We start from the raw sequence: 13,481 nt of genomic DNA, 5'->3' as shown, positions 1-13,481 counted from the left end.
GCACAGGGGTGGGACACTAGATCACTTTATTTCCCTGTTGATTATGGTTGTCTTGAGACCTGTGTTGCAGTACTACAACAATGTCATTTTGGGGCTGTATTTATAAATTTTGTGTTTGTGTGTCTAGTGAGTGCCTGTTCATTTCAGGAGGGGTCATAGAGATTCAGGAGAGTTCATAGAGATGAACTATAATTGATTATTATTTTTAATTTTCCTCTTTGTTCTAGGCATCAGAGCGAATGAAGATAGTGGATGTTATAGGAGAGAAGGTGTATCAAGATGGGGAACGTATCATTTCTCAGGTACTTGAAATCTAAACTTCTCTTTATCATTCTCCTTTTTTTTTTCTGTTTGGGATTGACTTGCAGAGTTCTATTACTTGGACCAACTTGGCATTTATTCTTTTAATATTTCTAATTTATTTAAACACTTCTTGAATGTTTGGGGAATGGACAGTATGTATTTTGCTGCAAATTTATTCTATTACTTTAGCTTCTGGGTATGTCTTCTCTCATCTATGTTTTATAAGTAGTCTTTGCATGGATTCAAGATGAGTGTGCCTTCAGAAGCTGAAATTAAATGTCTATGCAGTTTTCCATGAAATCCCCCATCTAGAGTTTTCCTAGGCCCCTATGACCAGAAAAAACAAGGAGTCACTAGCTCTAAGAAACTGTCAGGGTTAATTGAAACCATTGTTTTTCCTTGTGCTTTCCTGAGGTATTTCAGTGGTGTGGTCTGGCTTCAGTTGACATCCTTTGGTGGCTGGTGAATGTTTTGTCTGCTGCAGTAGATCAAGGCCAGGGAAGTGGAACATGAAGCTGGATGAACTCAAGCTATAACTATGTGATTTTTTTTTTTTGGCTGTGACACAAATAACTTTTTGGAACACTGTTACTGATGAAATACTGTAATTTTGCATCAAGTTTAGCTGTGGGTTGCTGTGTTGTAAAAGTGCTCTAGTTCAAGTAGAAGTTAATGCAAGAAAGGCTTACCTGAAACTGCAGATTTGGTTACAACGTTGTTCTTGTTGTATAGACAGAATACGACTCCTTGATAGTGTCTTGAATAATTGATCTTAATTATCTTGAATGTCAGATAACTGAATATAGGAAACAGGTTTCCTGATAACTGTCAAATTACTTCACTCCAAAAATATCCTCAGTTTTTAAAGTTGAAACTCTTATTGCTTGAGACCCTGAGAAAAGTGAACTCTCAGCAAAATCAGAGCTTATAAATCAGTCTCAAAACTGAGAATTCACACCATCAGTGATCCAATTACACAATTGATTTTCATCTTTTTTAATAACTGAATTAAGGACAAAGATGTAATTATCCTTAAAAGGAGGATTAATAGTTTGGGTAGGTCTGGGTGATGGTAATACACTGTTAGAGACGATGGAATTCTGTGCTTGGAAAAGATATGATAACTCTTATATTACACCAGTTGCATCAATACCAGGAACTTCTTTTCTCTTGTGAGTAGTTTTACATTTTAATTACCTTTCTGGAATTTGACCCTTCAGTTAAGGGCAGTAAGCTTTAAAGCACTTGAAAATTGTTAGTAGTGTTATGAGGGTGTCTCCCACTCAGTTTGTTTCCATTCTTTTTAAAAACAAAGTACTCTTTCAGTAGTTACTCTTTCAGAAGTTATCATAGAGCATTAGTTCATGCTGTGATAGTTGGCAACGGTGAATGAAAAGTTTGCACTGGATGACTTATGACCATCCCCAGGAAGCTTAGCTAAAGGCCTAATTTTTTCTATAACTCCATGTTTAAATCTTACATCATCTTCTCCCAGCCCATATTTCATACTCCAGTCACAACCATTTCTCTCCATCCTTCCCATCACATTTATCTCCTTGACCACTTGACTTAATGTCAGATTTCTCTCTCTCCTCGCTTTGTTTCAGGTTTTTCTGCTGAGCTGCTCCCGTTCCCTTATCAGTCCCTTTTCCAGCCTTTGTCTCCCTGAAGCCTTTAGTCCCTTTGCTTTTGGTTTGTAGCAGGAGGCATGTTGCAGATCTCCACTCTGACTTCCAGCCCTATGCCAGGCCCACAGGGGCAAATACAGAGGGAAAGTCCTTTCTGTCACAGATAAAACTTTAAAATTATAAAGTGCTGGTGAAGCTCTCCAGAGCAGATGTAAACTGGGATCACTTGAGGATTTGACACATGATGAGGTTGAGAGAGATGTGAAAAATGTTCCAGAACCTCTCACAGGATGACAGAAGAGTTGAGGTTGGGAGGGACCCCTGGAAGTCACCTTGTCCAACCCCTCTGCTTAAGCAGGGCCACGGAGAGTTTAATGGAACCTTCTTCCTGCTGAAAGAAACACAGTTGCTAAAACCCTGTTTTATTAAAATTTGCTGCTGGAATTTCTAGGTTCTGCTTAGTTTCACTGACTATTGCCTACTTCCATTGGGATCAGAAGATTTGCATTTAAGTGATTTTGCTATATATCATCAATCTCCTTTGTGTTTTCCTTTTCTCCTGCCCTCTTACTGAATGATGTGCACTAATAGTTCCTTCCCTGTGGGCTCCCCTGGTGTATTACCCAACCAGTCACCTTTTAATGTTAAGAATCTGAGTGTTTGTCAATTCTAGCAGATTTCTGCAGAAGACATAGTTCAAAGTGAATGCATTAATACCATTTATGCATACTTTCACAGTCAAGTAAAAAAGAATTTATTTTACCTTTTCTTCTTCACAGGGCGACAAAGCAGACTGTTTTTACATTGTAGAATCTGGAGAAGTAAAAATCTTGATTAAAAGCAAGGTGAGATCAAATTGAGTGATTAGGCTTTGTATTAATCAATCCCTGATTTGACTGATTAATACAAGAGATGTGAAAAAGTCCACCCTGAGTTATTTTAACATATATTTATTATGTTGATCATCATTATTCATGTGATGTAGGTTGTAAACTCCCATATCCGTTCTGAAGCAGCCAGAAGTCATTTTACTGAATTGCAAAGGTCTTTTGCTTCTGTCTGCTGCTCTGCAAGCTAACCTGATACACTCTCCCTGGCCTTAAGGTTGGAGATGAAACTTTTCTTCCATGATTATAGAAGATTGCACATTACAAAACGTGGGGTCTGTTATCTCTAGTGACACACTAGATGTTGGCATTTGAATGGATCTCTGTACAGCCTGAAGCAGCCAGGGTAACAGCCTGTGGTGCATGATAAAGCCTGTGTTAGGCTAGGTAACAGCAGTTCCCAAAGCTGTAGCAGTAGATACCTGCCAGTCTCAAAACTTGTGGGCTGGCACGTGTTTTTCTTACCAAGCTTCCAATTGAACATGTTGTTGAGATGTTCCACCATGACTTGGGAGCAGCTAGGTTAAAGACCTGAAACCGAGGAGCTGTTGTACATGTGTAAAGTATCTGGGATTAACTGCAGCCTTGTACAAGGACAGAACTGTGTGCAAATAATGAAACTGCACTGTTTGACAGACTATGACGAGTAAAGAAGCTAATCAAGAAGTGGAGATTGCCCGGTGTCACAGAGGGCAGTATTTTGGAGAGCTTGCACTTGTTACCAACAAACCGAGAGCAGCCTCTGCCTATGCTGTTGGGGAGGTCAAATGTTTAGGTAAGCAGATGGTCTATGTTTGTAGTCATCCTTTTCTGTTCTTTGCTTGTGTCATGGTCCGTGCTTGAGTGAGCAGCCATTCAAAACCCAGCAACTGTTTGGTAATTGGCAGTCAGATTCCAGAAGCCAGGAGCATGGGCTGGAGTGGAGCTCCAAGTGGAAGTTGCTTCCTCATGGCAGATTCTCTATTTTCTCTGTGTGTGGCCTGTACTTGTCACACATAGCCTTTAGGTCATCTTTTAATATCACTGTGGGGTGTATTTGGCTTCTGTATTTATCCTTGAGATCAAGTTTCTATTTCATTAATCTTGTTTCTCCAAATAACAGTACAGAGGGAAATCAGAAATGTGATTTCTGTTTCTGTTGAATGAGGTTTCTGTTGAAGCCTCAGCCCTAAGTGGGTTCAACTGAAGGTCTGTGTTCTGAATTCAAAAACCAGATTGGTATTTGGTATCCTTTTTGACACAGTCTTGTTCTCACCTCTGTTCCATTACAGTCATGGATGTGCAAGCATTTGAGAGGTTGCTTGGACCCTGCATGGACATTATGAAGAGGAATATAACACATTACGAGGAGCAACTGGTGGCAATGTTTGGCTCTAGCATGGACCTGATGGATCCAGGGAATTAGGCACAGGGTACCTCAATGCCTTCTTAGTTCAAGACACAGAAAAGCCTCCTATCAGCAACACAACTCACAAGGACAACGGACACTACGGAACAGTTACTTCTGCTGTTTTCTTGGGCATTTTAGAAACCATAAACAAGTCTCAGCACAGATGGATTGCTCACTCCCTGCCTCCACTTTGCTGCTGATACTTCATTATTAGACCTAGATTAAAGATGATTCTAACCCTATGTTCACTTGGTTCAGAATGGCATCTGTCCAACAGTTCAAGTGCCTGATACGAAACCCAAAGTGTGCAAGATATAGAAGCCTCCTTCCTTCTGGATGTTACTGTCGGGATAAATTGTCCCATCAGATTCTGTAGTGGGAGGTTGTCTGTTCTGCAGAGGCAGCCTGTGGAATACAAGCCTTTTACAGGCTGATTTCCCTCATCTGATGCTTTCCTTACACAATGTCAAATTTGCTTTTAATTGTAGCATCTGGGTTTGAAGTTAAAGTATCAATGGAACCAATGAATAAGATGGCACTGAAGTTTTGGTCCACCTGCTGAAAGGAGCAGGTAATAAATATAGAGAGCTCTTTAAACCAAGTAAACTGAGCTGGGGACATGGGAGAGTCTGCTTAGCAACCAGATGCAGAAAATGTATTTTAAGTGTTTCCTGAGCAGCAAAGAAAATTGGTTTACTCTATGGTGTCCAACAAAGTGCAGTGGTTCAGATCAAATGGCCTGAAGGTGTCATAATTGTCATCTCCCCAAATTTGCTCCTTGTTCCTGACACTAAGTACATTTTATGGTGGTGAGATCACAATATATGACCTTCTCTTGCTTACAGAGATCCTTTATACTGCTACATTTCCCAGGGTGCAGTTGTTGACTGGGTCAGTTTTAAAGCTTTTTAAGGAGGTGAATGTTTTGTAATTTAAATGAAGACTACTTCTGCACTTGTTTGCAGGAGCTTCCCCTAGTCCTAACATTTCACAGTATTTTAACTTCATTAGACACTTGATTGCTTCCAAATATCACGTTGATTTGCCAAACTTTTCAAAAGTTGGCAACATTTGACTTTGTAAAGCAAATGTCTTTGCTAACTACGCAGTTGGTGTGTTTGAGGAGTCTTTTTGGTTTAGGTGATAACTAAGCTAATGATCTAAAATACCTGTTAAATTTGCAGCATTTATTAGGTAGATTCTGTTTCAATAGCTTTAAGGACCTTAATTGGCATATGGCTGAGATTTTATCAGGGTATTATCTAAATAAGAGTCAGACCATAAGAAGGACATTTTTATGGTGTACAAATAGAATATATATATTAAGACATTGAATTTGGAGGTAATAAATCTAGTAACCCTTTGAGTTTGCATTCTTCCACAGGTCATGCAAAACATACTGGTGTTTTATGGGGTTATAAAATTTTAATTGTGAATAGTAGTGTAACAGAACCTGCTCTTTTTATTCACGGCCATGTAAGCAAGAATGGAAGGATGCTAATCTTGAATTCCTGCTTTTAATTATTACAGTGGACATTTCTCTAAGACATGAGATGCTTAGCATCACAGAGTTGGTTTCTGGACACTTTTTTCCCCATACTGGATGAGCTTCTCCCATTTCCTGCAATATGAGTAAGATGGAAAGTTGATAAATTTGAATGACTGTTGTCCAGTTACTGTAATTGCAGTCATATTTTTATATAATGCAAATGATTTGTAATGGACACCACTGAACTTGGTGTTTCCATATTATTAAAGTCCTGGTCGTGATGTCTAGTGGCTGTTCAAACTGCATGTATTTTAGAACAGTGAATTTCCCTTGCTTTCCTGGGCTGTTTCTTTGTCATAAATTACAGCCAAAGAAGCAGCAGGTACTTTTCACTCATGCTTCCGAGGTTTAACACCAAAGACAAAAACAATTGTTTTCATCACAGAATTTAAAAAACCAAACAAAACCCAAACCAAACCAACAACAACAAAAAAAGACTAAAAAAAAGAAAAAAACCACTCATCAGCTCCTTGCAGTGATAGCAGATACAACTTTAAGATACTTTGGGCTCCATGACAAAGGGTGTTTCTGAAGCCAGCTTGTGACTGTCCTGTGAACCAAACATGAACTGGTCTCTGAACCAGCCTGAGCTTCTGTGCTGCCTAAACTGTCATGTGAGCTAAAGAGAAACTTGCTGTGAATAATCACCAGCTGGCCTTTGTTGCTCCCAGGCAGAATATCCTCTCCTTTATCCAGAGGAGACTGGCAGGTTGGGCTGTCTTACAGATGGATTCTGGTTCTTAATGCCTTCGGTTCTGTGCAGGACAGGACTGTAACCTCAGCACAGGCAAACACAGGCAGTTGTTCCGAAGCTTAACCAAAAACCAGGCAAGGCTGATGTCAGATTCTTGAGATACTTCTGCCTGGAAGGCAGGATTTGATAGCTTCTAAAATTCAAAGGAAAAGATGAGAATATAAAATCAAAAGATTGGGATCCCATGTGAACAAGAACAAGCTTTTGAAATTTTACCTTTCTCTGGGCTCCCTGGAGCAATGGTATACTGGGCAGTGCCATCCTGCATCCAGGGTCCGTGCAGCATCATTCCATGGTGTAGAGAGGCAGCTGACTTGGAGCTGATCCATTTAAGAATAATAATGTGCAATGTGCCTGATTAGTTTAGTCTAGTTTAACCAGCCTGTTTATACAGTTTTGGAGCATGAAGGTAGTGAAAGAAGCTTTGGTGAGATACTCAATATTGCCAGGAATCTGGTTAGAGCACCAGCAGTGAGCAAAATAGGGCCATGTGCGAGTGCTGATACCAAGTCCAGGGAGCGAGTACAGCACCTATCTGTGACCATCTGCCCCATCCCTGTATCTCAGCTCATTGCTTTACACTCTGTTCATTGCAGTTGTTACTGAGAATAAGCCCAGGTGTTTTGTTACCGCTCAGTGTTCAGTAAATCTGCCACAGAGTCTCTGAAATTGGCACTAAAGAGGGATTTAGTTTTTAATAAAACAACTCAGCAGCAAAGTGGGCACAGAGGATCATGTTCTCGGGGCTTAGAGGAAGACAAATCTCCTGTTTGTGATTCCCTGCTTGTGATTGTTGTGAAGTCAGTGAGAGGAGCTTTCAGTGGTTAAATATCCTGGCACGTGGTATTTCTGTCTAATGTCACAGCACAGGTTTGACAATGTAAAAGAACAAAAAAGGGCAGAAGTGCTCTTTTCTTAGAAATAAAAGTGCAAAACTTAAAACTTTAAAAACAAAGTGCAATTTTGCACAGAGGGCAAAAAACCTCCGAAACCCCTTTGAATGTCACTTCCATTCTTTATTTTCCGTTGGCTGAAAGCAGACTCTTGTTCTTGACTTGTATTTGTAAACTAGTCTTGCCAAAATACAAACACGTTGGGTTTTTTCACTTCAGATAATTTTTATTGTTACAGTCGTTGCTGATCATTTTAACTTTTTTCAAACCATAAATTTTATTTCAAGAGGCCTTCCCTGTGGATTCCTCCTGGCGCTCTGCAGCACTACACTGCTATTTCAAGAGGCAAGAGAAAGTCACCTCACAGGAGACACTCAACACAGCTTAGCTGGCTGGAGCTAATAATGCGCTACTAATTTTCCTCTGTGGGGCAGGAGGGGAATTAAATTCTGCATAAAGTTGCTACCTCAAGGCTCCAAGTGCTTTTAAAGGTCTTTCACTTGGGAGAATTCAATAAGACAGTTCTTAAAATTGGTCTGTTCTTTTGAGTTAAATGTTTTTTTTAATTGATTCATTGAGGGACCCTTATTTTAATTCATTTTATTTTTACTACTTGATTCTCAAAGGATGAACAGCTGCGAAGTTTGGTTCTTGCACTGTAGTGTCGAACATGAAAGAAAAATATCTGCCATATAAACATATGGTTTTAACGAGTTAAACCACTCTGGGGTTCAGCTTCACTTTTGGTTAATAAAAAACTGACCTGTTGTGTCCAGCCTTCCTGTACAGTCCTGTGTGTGCTCGTTATTGACTCGCTGCAGCTGACACAACCCCCAGCCTTACAACAGTTCCCTGGATACACTTGGAATGCCTGAGTTCCTGTTGCCAGAGCCTCATAGAGAGCAGCACTTGCCCTACTGCAATAACCAAAAGAGATTTTGTACAGCACCTGATCTCAAAGTTTTGCTGCTTGGTGATGAAATTTTACTAATATCCTAAAAGTAATACCAACTTCTGTAGGTACTGTTGGTCCCAATAAAACTGGCTGCTCTGATAAGTCTGCCAAATTATCGTAGAACTGATTTACTGAGCATTGCAATAACTGGTTCTCAGTTCCCCGGAGAAACACAGTATTCCTGAAGCTCTCGTGTTAGCCTACACTTACAGCTACTGAATTTTATGTGGCAAGCTGCCTTTTATTTAACCTAACTAACAATCTGAAAATTACTGTGGTACATGTGAAATCGAATTTGCTTTTGCTGAAGTTTTATTTCTGAATGTCCGGTGGTTTATGTCCTGTTTTTAAGTCAGCCCAGGAACGGAGTTCAGGTGGATTGTGGTGCTAAGCATGAGAAAGCTCATGCAGGACCTTTGCACAGACTGAGCTGTGTGAAGGTGCAGGCAAAAGGTGTCCTGTGAGTTGGGCCTTGACTCAAGCACGTCATCTGTCCATTGGGCTACTGCAGTGTTACCGTGCTGGTGTCGATGCTAATTCCTGGATAAAACCTTTTGGTAAAAGAAGGGAGATTCTCTGAATTTCTTTTGAGGATGTTAATTATTTCAGCAGAGCAAACGTACTTCCATCCTTTCTGCTGTTTCTCTGGTAAGGATACATTTCACGCCAATCTTTAGATCAGGTACAAGCTACTAAAATTGTGCTATTTTATCATCTGAACAGCTGTTGACTGGTGAGGTGCAAAGACAGGCTGCCAGCGTCGTTCTGTGCACTTCTCGAGTTGTTTCAGCTGTGTGTCCTTGCAAAACCGAGGCTGGGGCAGCAGAGGCTCCTCAGTGTTTGTAACCTGGTGCCAGACAGCACCTTCAGCAGGCACTGCATCGGGACCAACACATTTATTTGGAGAAGCGAAGGAGCATCTCTGCGTGCCCGTCTCCAACAGCATGTTTGTGGTGCAGCGTGCCGTGTTTGCCTTAGTGAAGTTAAAAGCTTGCGTGCAGCAATTGGAAACACTATCTGTTCCCGCCGCTTCCCAGAGATTCGTCTCAGACTCAGACACTGCTCTCGCTCTCCTCCGTCTGCAGGGCTGTGCTCGGGTCGGTCACGGCGCGTTCGCTGCCGGGGGCCCCTGGCCCGGCGCTCGGCGGAGCGGCCACGGCTCGGGGCGGTCGGGCCGCGCCTGTGGCGGTCGCGCGCAGGAGGCGCCGCGCGGTTGCCCTGGCGACGGTGACCCTGCGCGGCCGCCGTAGAAGGGGCGGGCTGGCGGCGCGCGCGGCCGGGCGGGGCGGGGAATGGCGGCGGCCGCGTTCGAGCGGCGCGTGCTGCGGCGCGCGGCCGAGCATCACTACCTGCGCGTGCGCTTGTGAGTGACACCCCCCGTCCCCCCGAGCCGGGGCCCCCACAGAGCCCCCACAGAGCCCGCCTGACCCCTGTGCTCTCCGTCCTGCAGGGAGCTGCCCGACGGCGGGGCCCGGCCGAACGCCGCGCAGTTCAAGCAGCTCGTGGTGACAGCGCTGAGGGAGCTGCACGGAGAGGTGGGACCGGGACCGGGACCGGAATCGGGGTCTGTCCGTGGCCGGCGGCTCCGGGCTCGGCCGGGAGAGCCTTGCGGGAGCGGGCGGTTGCCTCCTGGAGCGGCCGCTCTGGCTGCAGAGCAGTGTCCGAGCGGCGGGACAGGGGCCGAAGGAGCAGGCGAGGCAGGGTAAATGTTCTGGGTTCGACCCTCCGGTAACCGGTTACCTGCTCGCCAGCCCTCGTTCTGACTTGCTCCTAGTGAAGCTGTGCATTTCTGTTCGGTGCCCGTAGTGAAAAGGCTTCAGCCATCCCTGGCGGTGCTCAAGGCCAGGTTGGACCGGGCTTGGAGCAGCCTGGCCTAGTGGAAGCGGTCTAATAGCAGTGGGGCTGGAACTGGATGAACTTTAAGGTCTCTTCCGCTCAAGCCATTCTTTGATACTTGTTTTTAAGAATTTGTAGTATTGATGCTTTTGCTGTAGAGAGGCTTTAAAAAGGGAATAACTTTGTGGATGGGAAGGTCCACAGTACTGTTTTTGTTCTGTTTATTGCTGGGTGACTTTAAGCAGGTTGCATCACCTCTGGGTCTGTGTTTCTCCAGGTGTAATGTGGAAATAAAAGTGGCTTCTAAAGAGCTCTGAGAGGAAGGGTGCTGTTTAAATTCCAGTGGTGTTGTAGCTGGAACACTTGTGTGAGATTTGAGCGTAATTGTAACACCTTTAATGATGTCACATGCTGGGGGTGAAATCAGTTACTTATAAACCATGATAAGAACATAGGGTGATACTTACTAAAAACCATTTTTTTTCATAGGTTGGAGCAGCTTTGCCTGTTGATGTCTTAACATACGAGGAAAAAACTCTGTCTGCCATATTAAGAGTTATTAGCAGGTAAGGTGCAGTCAGTACAAGCTTCCATGCCGTGAAAGTATTTTTCATAAGAAAATAGAACTCTTAAACTAAGAATGGCCTCTGAAGAATTAAGCCTAACTTGCAGATACGTGCATACAGCATGCAGAAAATAATTACTGGTAACTTCGTGCATCAGTACATTATTCCTGGTTTAAACCAGAATGATTTTAATGGTTTAAGATAGGAAGGAAGCACTATTGAAGTAGTGACTTTAAATCTCTTTGTGTAGTAAAGATGAGAATAGTTACTCTAAATGGTGATGACAACTGCAGGTGATTTAGGTGATGAAGGAGCTTAAATGCACAGAGGGAACAAGAACAGGGCTGGTAAAGTGAACTTGAGGTTACAGTACATATCTCTGTGTCAAAGACAAGAGACTGCAGCCACTGCAATAATCCTTCAAGATACAGTTTTGCTACTAGAACTCTCTGGTGAAATTATCTGCTGTTAAACTGTTAAGGTTTTGTTACTCTTTGCATAACATTTTTTTTAATTTGAGATGTCTATGCTGCAGGAAAACAAAACCCCCCAAATTTTATTAATATATTTTGTTTTCTTTTTATTTAGTGGCCTTGTCAAGCTGTGGAGTGCTCTAACCTTGCTTGGCTTCTACCAGAACAGGAGGTGTGCTTTCCGGGTGCTGCAGGTAAAGCCCTGCGGGGTTGGGTGGCTTCCCCCAGATGTCAGCTCTGGCTCTAAGCTTGGCAGGCTGCCTAAGCCTGCTGCCTTTTCATAGAAAGATGGCCTAGATGCAAAAATGCCTTGGTTTGGGAATAAAGTGCCTGTCAGTGCAGGTGTGTGGGCCTGTGTTTGAGCAGTTCTGATCTTAAAATGAATCTTGTACAATGTGACAGTAGCGGCTGTCTCATTACTTTATGGTTTCTGTCCAGTGACAAGCCTGATGTCATTAATGTATCTGCAAGAAAATAGTTTCTGGCAAGTGTTGTTCATGGCCCACATGTTGGTCCAGGTTTTATTTTCCCTACCCCACTTTTTGCCTTTCTATTGGTCACTGTCAGCTGACCTTCTTTAACAATGCATATATGAACATGCACTTCCAGAGCTTATTTTTTTCCAGAGGATGCTGCTTAATAAAATGAGTTCTGAGAATTCTTTGTTTCTGAAGCCATGGCTAGACAAAAATCTGCTCAGGCATAGCTCTAAGTTTTTAATCTAGCATATAAAAGGAAAATTTTAAGTATTTTCAACTTCGAGTGTATTTGATGGTGGGGTTTTTTAAGGCTTTAGCTGTTCTGTTTCTGTTGGTTTTTTCTTTCCCCAAACTAGACATCTCCGTTTCTACTTGCGTTATCTGGCAACAGTAGAGAATTAGTCTTGGACTGAATGTGGTTGTTGGTTCGGCTGCATGAAGAAGGAGTTCCTGGAAATGTTTCAGCCCTTCAGGCATGGGATTTCTGGAGGGATTTTCCAACAAAGAGCCTTGACAAAGCTAACATTTATCAACTCACTACTTGGACATCCCATATTTCAGAATTTACACATAAAAGTTGGAGACAAAGCTGAACTTAGCAAGGCTTTTACACAGAATGATGTAGTTACTTTTTCTTATTTAACAGGTGACACAAATCCTTTGCATTTAAATGAAGAGTTTGCGAAGAAGTCTAGGTTTGGGAGAACTGTTGTCCATGGAGTTCTGATCAATGGGCTTATTTCTGCAGTTCTGGGTACCAAAATGCCTGGTCAAGGATGTATATTTCTTTCCCAGGAGATCCGTTTTCCAGCTCCTTTGTATGTTGGTGAAGAAGTCACAGCTGCAGCAGAAGTGAAACGACTGAAGGGTTCTGTTGCACACATTTCTGTATCATGTCAGGTCAGAGAAAGTGGGAAAACTGTTATGGAAGGGATGGTGAAAGTCATGGTGCCAGAGAGTTAGAGCTGTTCATCATGTGTGACTTCAGTATAAAGTCCAGAACCAATGTACACTTGATTTTGACTCTGTCTTTTTACGTGACATCACTTAAACCAGTAAATTTGCAATAAAAACCTTTCAAAATTTCCGAAAGACAGTGCACAAACTTAACATTACTAGAACTGCATGAATATTAGAGCTTTTCCTTTTTTCACTGTGATGGATTTCACTGCCAAGGTGAAACCAACAGAGCTAGGCACTTGCTGTGACAAAGTGGCACATTTAGACAGGCCTTTGTGCTGCCACAGTGGGAAGTTTGGATTGGTAGGGCTTACACTGGGGCTGTTCTTTCTGGTAAAATCGCAGTCCACACCAGAAAAGTTCAGTTAAAACTTGTTCCTTCTGTACAAAGCAGCTGTATTGCCAATAAGCACCAGGCGAGGGGACAGTGCTGTGGTCAACAGGCTGAACAAAAGTGGAGTTACTAACACATGAGTACTGCAAGATGTGTTGTAATCTCCATGACAGCTCCAGGTGGTGTTTCCTCTGAAACTTGCCTCCCAGAAACAGAGTGAAGGAGGCTTTTAAAAAAATATATTGTCACACCTTGTACTTACGGTACTTGTGCTCCTAAGGGAAGACAAGCAAGGGCAGATGATTTGAGTACTAACTAAATGGCTTCTATATCCTCTCTTGAGTGTGTGAACATGGATTTCCCTTTGTCCACTGAAAGTACCTTGGTAAAGTAGATTTCTGGTGAATTCATTAGTAAATCATCTGGGTTAAATTATTTTAATACTGGCATAAGATTATTGTACACTAAAACTTT

General features: G+C 42.4%; 3 protein-coding genes across 3 annotated transcripts in view; all 3 read left to right on the top strand.

The window, feature by feature from the left end:
- Nucleotides 1-8,192, top strand: part of PRKAR2A (protein kinase cAMP-dependent type II regulatory subunit alpha) — a 60,899-nt gene extending 52,707 nt beyond the window's left edge. Inside the window, exons 8-11 of the mRNA XM_032120724.1 lie at nt 228-302; nt 2,711-2,776; nt 3,455-3,593; nt 4,090-8,192. Of these exons, the coding sequence (XP_031976615.1) occupies nt 228-302; nt 2,711-2,776; nt 3,455-3,593; nt 4,090-4,223 (414 nt within the window). The 3' untranslated portion in view covers nt 4,224-8,192. The remainder of the gene's footprint in view (nt 1-227; nt 303-2,710; nt 2,777-3,454; nt 3,594-4,089) is intronic.
- A 1,419-nt stretch (nt 8,193-9,611) lies between these two features.
- On the top strand, nt 9,612-12,800 carry RPP14 (ribonuclease P/MRP subunit p14). Its single transcript, XM_032120474.1, has 5 exons — nt 9,612-9,722; nt 9,810-9,894; nt 10,685-10,761; nt 11,350-11,428; nt 12,070-12,800. Exons 1-5 carry the CDS (start codon nt 9,652-9,654, stop codon nt 12,124-12,126), a joined length of 369 nt encoding a protein of 122 aa, XP_031976365.1. The 5' UTR covers nt 9,612-9,651; the 3' UTR covers nt 12,127-12,800.
- HTD2 (hydroxyacyl-thioester dehydratase type 2) lies at nt 12,126-12,730 on the top strand. The gene has a single exon (XM_032120473.1). It carries the CDS (start codon nt 12,149-12,151, stop codon nt 12,674-12,676), a length of 528 nt encoding a protein of 175 aa, XP_031976364.1. The 5' UTR covers nt 12,126-12,148; the 3' UTR covers nt 12,677-12,730.
- Nucleotides 12,801-13,481: the final 681 nt, after the last annotated feature.

Source organism: Corvus moneduloides, chromosome 11 (assembly GCF_009650955.1).
Source record: "Corvus moneduloides isolate bCorMon1 chromosome 11, bCorMon1.pri, whole genome shotgun sequence".
In the NCBI taxonomy this organism is placed as follows: domain Eukaryota; kingdom Metazoa; phylum Chordata; class Aves; order Passeriformes; family Corvidae; genus Corvus; species Corvus moneduloides.
This window is presented reverse-complemented; position numbering and strand designations above follow the sequence as displayed.

What these genes read in the sequence shown, in the direction of transcription:
- RPP14 (XM_032120474.1), top strand. Translation starts at nt 9,652, where the DNA reads ATGGCGGCGGCCGCGTTCGAGCGGCGCGTGCTGCGGCGCGCGGCCGAG. An exon ending in CACTACCTGCGCGTGCGCTT is followed by an intron (nt 9,723 to 9,809) that starts GTGAGTGACACC and finishes TCCGTCCTGCAG; the next exon opens with GGAGCTGCCCGACGGCGGGG. An exon ending in GTGCTTTCCGGGTGCTGCAG is followed by an intron (nt 11,429 to 12,069) that starts GTAAAGCCCTGC and finishes TCCCCAAACTAG; the next exon opens with ACATCTCCGTTTCTACTTGC.
- HTD2 (XM_032120473.1), top strand. Translation starts at nt 12,149, where the DNA reads ATGAAGAAGGAGTTCCTGGAAATGTTTCAGCCCTTCAGGCATGGGATT.